Here is a 5,694-nt window from a genome sequence, read left to right as displayed (position 1 = left end):
GGATGCAGCCGTCATTGTTGTTTGGCGGGTCCAGGCTGGGGATTCAAACCCGCCACCTTAGGTGTACGTGGCTGGCGCCTTAGCCGGTTGAGCTATAGGCGCCGAGCCCATCATGATTATTCTTAAAGATGCCGTCTTCCAGTAGTTCACCAAAATGACGAAGGGAATGAAGAGAGGCCCCATTCTTTTCTGTAGGCCTTTTAGAAAACATGGAGTTCTTCCTTTAGCCACATACATACGAATGTGTTTTCTGCAGGAAATGCGACATTATAGACATCAAAAAATGGGTACTATTCAAAAAGGTATGCCAAGGCCTGGCGTGGTGGCTCACACCTGTAATCCTACTACTCTGGGAGGCTGAAGTGGGTGGATCACTTGAGCTCAGTTTGAAACTAGCCTGAGCGAGAGCGATACCCCATCTCTAAAAATAGCTGGGCCTTGTGGTAAGCGGCTGTAGTCCCAGCTACTTAGAAGGCTGAAGCAAGAGCATTACTTGAGCCCAAGAGTTTGAGGTTGCTGTGAGCTATGACCCCACAGCAATCTACCGAGGGCCACAAAGTGAGACTCTGATTAAAAAAAAGCAAAAATAACCCCAAGAAGGCATGCCACACAAATATTACCATGACCAAACTTATAGAGTCTACAATGTTACCCATCATGCTGTTGGCATTGTTATAAACAAACAAAGTCAAGATTCTTGCCAAGAGAATTAACGGTCCTTATTGAGCATATTAAGTACCCTAAGAGCGAAGATAGTTTCCTGAAACTCAAGATAATCTTAAACATGTGAAGGAAAATAATCAGAAAAAGGAGGCCTAAAAAGAAAGGTACCAGTGTTCAGCTAAAGTGTCAGCCTGTTCCACCCAGAGAAGCACACTTTATGAGAACCAATGGAAAGGAGTCTGAGCTGCTAGAACCTATTCCCTATGACTTCATGGCATAATAGGCTTACCTTGTAGCACCTATGAGAAACTAGAACCAGTGACAAGGCATATAAAGGTGCTGGAACCTATTTCTGTGAATTCATAGCATAATAGCTAAAAAACAGAAAAAGCTACTGTAAAAAATGTTTCTCTTCATTGAGTAGAAGTGTGATTTTCTCTTCCTCAAAGAAATATTTAAGGCAAATTTTAATAGTGTCCTAAAAAGAACCCCAATTATTCTTAAGACCCTGGTAGGGGTTTTTTGTTTTGTTTTGTTTTGAGACCTGTCACTTTGGGTAGAGTACAGTGGTGTCATTGTAGCAGACTGCAACACCAAACTCCTGGGCTCAAGTGATCCTCCTGCAGCAGCCTTCTGAATAGGTCAGACTATAGGCGCTTGCCACAACACCTGGCTAATTTTTCTATTTTTAGTAGAGATGGGTCTAGTTCTTGCTCAGTCTTCATATACTTTAAAATCATCTCTAGATTATACTATCACATACTATGCAAATGCTATCTAAATAGTGATTACAATGTATTATTTAGGGAATAAAGATAAGAAAAAATGTCTGTACATGTTTCGTACAGAAGCAACAATCCATTTTTAAAAAAAAATTTTCAGCTTGGTGCCTGTGGCTCAAGTGGCTAAGGCGCCAGCCACATACAACTGAGCTGGCGGATTCAAATCCAGCCCAGCCATCAAACAACAATGCCGGCTGCAACCAAAAAATAGCCGGGCGCTGTGGCAGGTGCCTGTGGTCCCAGCTACTTGGGAGGCTGAGGCAGGAGACTTGCTTGAGCCCAGGAGTTGGAGGTTGCTGTGAGCTGTGATGCCACGGTACTCTACCCAGGGGGACAGTTTGAGGCTCTAAAAAAAACAAAACAAAAACAAACAAAAAAAATATATATATATATGTATATATATATGTGCAGTCCATGGTTTATTGATTCCATGGATGCTGAACCTACAGATAAAGAGGGCTTACTGTACATCATGGATTTTGACGTGGAAATCAGTTAAGAGGGCAGACTTTGCTCGACAGATTGTTTCTTTAGAGGGCAAGTTTGGTTTCTTGATAATCTTACCTGTGATATGACACTAACATTTTCTCTGTATATTTTCTCTCTAGCTATCTCTTAAAAACAAAAGCCATAGTAAATGCATCTGAGGTGGATATTCACAATGTACCTCTACCAGAAAAGATTGCAGAGGTAAAATTTCATGATGGTTTTGTAGTTCCTTTAATACAAACTACTCTTTTTTTCTTTTTTTTATTTTGAGACAGTCTCATTTTGTTGCCCTTGGTAGAGTAGTGTGGCATCATAGCTCACAGCTACCTCCAACTCCTGGGCTTAGGCAATTCTTCTTGCTTCAGCCTCCTGAGTAGCTGGGTCTATAGTTGCCCGCCACAATGCCTGGCTATTGTTTGTTGCAATTTGGCTGGGGCTAGGTTTGAACCCACAACCCTCGGTATATAGAACCGGCACCCTACCCACTGAGCCACAGGTGCTACCCTATTTTCTTTTAAGTTTACAGCATTCTCAAAGAGAGTTGACACTAGAGCTCTCTCATAAAGGATAAAAAGGTGAGAGAGAGACCAGTGGAGACTACTTTTTTTTTTTCCTGGGCACCTGTGAGGCACAGCAGCTGCTTTGAGACTACTCTTGATAATTTATGATTGTGAACTAGGAGATGATGAAATGGTGTGATAAAAGGGATGATATGAAAGTTTTGAGATACATAAAAGTTAAGAAGTATAAAATTAGTTTGATTACTGTATTTTCTCAAAGTAACCCCCACAACATCCTATGCACTTTTGTTTTATCATGAACGATTTTTTTTTTTTGCAGACAGAGTCCCAAACTTACTTTGTTGCCCTGAGTGGAGTGTCATGGAATCACAGCTCACAGCAACCTCAAACTCTTGGGCTCAAGCGATTCTCTTGCCTCAGCCTCCCAAGTAGTTTGGACTACAGGCACCCACCACATACCTGGCTATTTTTAAAGATGGGGTCTTGCTCTGGCTTAGGCTGGTCTAGAACTCATGAGCTTAGGCAATCCACCCACCTTATCCTCCCAGAGTGCTAGGATTACAGGCTTGAGCTACTGTGCCTGGCCCTTTATAAACTATTTTTGAAAATACTCTTTCCACTTAAGTTTTTCAAGAACTATAAGAGCGCTTTCATAGGTGCTAAAAGTTTCTTCATTGTTAGAGAACCTTCTGCTGTGCATAGGATTTTTGACTATAGGGAACAGTAAATAATCATGTGAGGCAAGGTCACGACTGTAGAGGAGATGAGTCATAAGTTTAACCTCTGTGGACTCCAGGAATTGAATGGTGATGTTGGCTGTGTGGCAGATGCACTGTCATGGGGCAAGATGGTCCCCCCCATCCTGTCCTTGGCCGCTGTTTTTGTAACTTCCCCCAAACTGCTGCCTACCACTGAGCAATAGCAGGTCTTTGTTCCTCCAGAGGAACAGTTGCAACATGACCACTTTTGAGTGCCACCATTTTCTTTCCAATGCTTCACAGTCACTTTACTTTTGTTGGTGGATTTTTATCAGGGGAAGAAAAACCCACACCATCACTGATGATTATTCTCTGTATCAAACTGGTAAATCCAGGTTTCATCACCAATAACGATGTCAGAAATGTGTCTAGGCTTGCCTGCATCGAATCTGACCAGTATTTCTTCATACCATTCAGCATTGATGCACTTTTGCTCATCTGTCAAATGTGAGAAACCCAACAGGATGAAATTATCCTGACTCAGAGATAATCCTGTGGGATTTTGGACACCTCCAGTGATTCAATCTATAGTACTGCTTCATTGTCCACTAGTGTCACTCAACTGTTTTTGAGAATGATTTTCCCACAGAAGTGATGTTTTTTCTCAGTCATTGCAGTTGTTGCACACCTACTCCTCTCTTTATCTCATTGAATTTCATCTCTTTTGAATTCTTGAAACCACTGTAAAATCATTATGCAGATAGGAAAAAGGTCCCCAAAAGCCCAGTGCAAATGTTTAAGGTTTGGAGTACACCTTTAACCCACTTTTAAAATTGTAGAAAATGGGGAGGTTCTTATGTAACGCGCACGATGTAAGGGTGTATGGCACAGCTCCTAGGTGAGGGGCACAATTACAGCAGGGACTTTACCCAACAAATGCAGACGTTGTGACCTAATGGTTTGTGCCCTCATATTATCTGAACTACTTTAAAAAAGAGAAAAAAAACTCATAATCAGGCCAGGTACAGTGGCTCATGCCTATAATCTTAGCACTTTGGGAGGCTGAGGTAGGGGGATCACTTGAACTCAGAAGTTCAAGAACCCATCTCTATTTAAAACAGAAAGGGGGCACCTGTAGCTCAGTTGGCAATGCTCTGGCCACATACACCGGAGGTGGTGGGTTTAAACCCAGCCCGGGCCTACTAAATAACAATGATAACTGCAACAACAACAAAAATAGCTGGGCTTTGTGGCGGGTGCCTATAGTCCCAGCTACTTGGGAGGCTGAGGCAAGAGAATCACTTAAGCCCAAGAGTTTGAGGTTGCTGTGAGCTGTGACACTACGGCCCTCTACCCAGGGTGACAGCTTGAAACTCTGTCTCAAAAAAAAAAAAAAGAAAAAGGGGCTGGTCACGATGGCTCACTCTAGAAGGCTGAGGCAAGTGGATTGCTTGAGCTCAGGAATTTGAGACTACCCTGAGTGAAAGCAAGACCCCGTCTCTACTAAAAATAGAAAAACTGAGGCAAGAGAATTGCTTGAGCCCTAGAGTTGGAGGTTGCTGTGAGCTGTGATGCCACAGCACTCTACCCAGGGGGACAGCTTGCGGCTCTGTCTCAAAAAAAGAAAAAAAAAAAAGGCTTGGCACCAGTAGCACAGTGGTTATGGCACCGGCCATATGCACCGAGGATGGTGGGTTCAAACCTGGCCTGGGCCAGTTAACAATGACAATTGCAACAACAACAGAAAAAATAGCCAGGTGTTGTGGTGGGCGCCTGTAGTCCCAGCTACTTGGGAGGCTTAGGCAAGAGAATTGCTTAAGCTCAGGAGTTGGAGATTGCTATGAGCTATGACACCATGGCACTCTACCGAGGGTGACACAGACTAACAAAAAAAAAAAAAAAGAAAAGAAAAAAAATTTAGCAAGGCTGGGTATTGTGGCAGGTGCCTGTAGTCTAAGCTACTCTGGAGACTGAGGCAGGAGGATTCCTTAAGCCCAGGAGTTTGATGTTGCTGTGAGCTAGGCTGATACTACAGTATTCCAGTCTGGGCAACAAAGTAAGAATCTGTCTCAAAACAAAAACAAACAAACAAAAATCATAGAAAATCATTTGGAGGAAAGGGCTCTCTTCTCAGCTCCATAGATGACACTGAGTACTGCAAGGATGGAAACAAAGGAAGCCCTTCCTGCATCACTGATAAGCAGAGCAAGTTGAAACTTGCATGGGCGAAGCAGAAAGTAAGCCACTGTCAACTCTATTTCTTGAAAGTGACAATAATTAGGGTAGGGTGACCAGACGTTCCGCTTTTGGCCGGACAGTCCCAATTTTTAACAATTTGTCCTGTGTCCCGCGGCATTTTAAAAAAGTCCCGATTTTTGGAAAGAATGCACGAATGGGTGGGAGAACAATAAGGGAATATATGGTTTTTGGCTGCCATGTAGCTATTTCGCCAGGATATGAGTTTTATATTATTTTTGTTAATTTTATAATGTTAAACTGTAATAATAACAAATAATTGTTGAGAAGTGATTATCAAGAACT

At 42.5% G+C, this 5,694-nt stretch overlaps 1 protein-coding gene across 1 annotated transcript in view; it reads left to right on the top strand.

Moving 5' to 3' along the window:
• Positions 1 to 5,694, top strand: part of OIP5 (Opa interacting protein 5) — a 16,401-nt gene that overhangs the window by 7,320 nt on the left and 3,387 nt on the right. The window contains exon 4 of the mRNA XM_003791825.2: positions 2,054 to 2,135. Coding sequence (XP_003791873.1) covers positions 2,054 to 2,135 — 82 coding nt within the window. The remainder of the gene's footprint in view (positions 1 to 2,053; positions 2,136 to 5,694) is intronic.

The sequence above is a fragment of the Otolemur garnettii genome, unplaced genomic scaffold (assembly GCF_000181295.1).
Source record: "Otolemur garnettii isolate 467f Iridium unplaced genomic scaffold, OtoGar3 scaffold00050, whole genome shotgun sequence".
NCBI lineage: Eukaryota > Metazoa > Chordata > Mammalia > Primates > Galagidae > Otolemur > Otolemur garnettii.
This window is presented reverse-complemented; position numbering and strand designations above follow the sequence as displayed.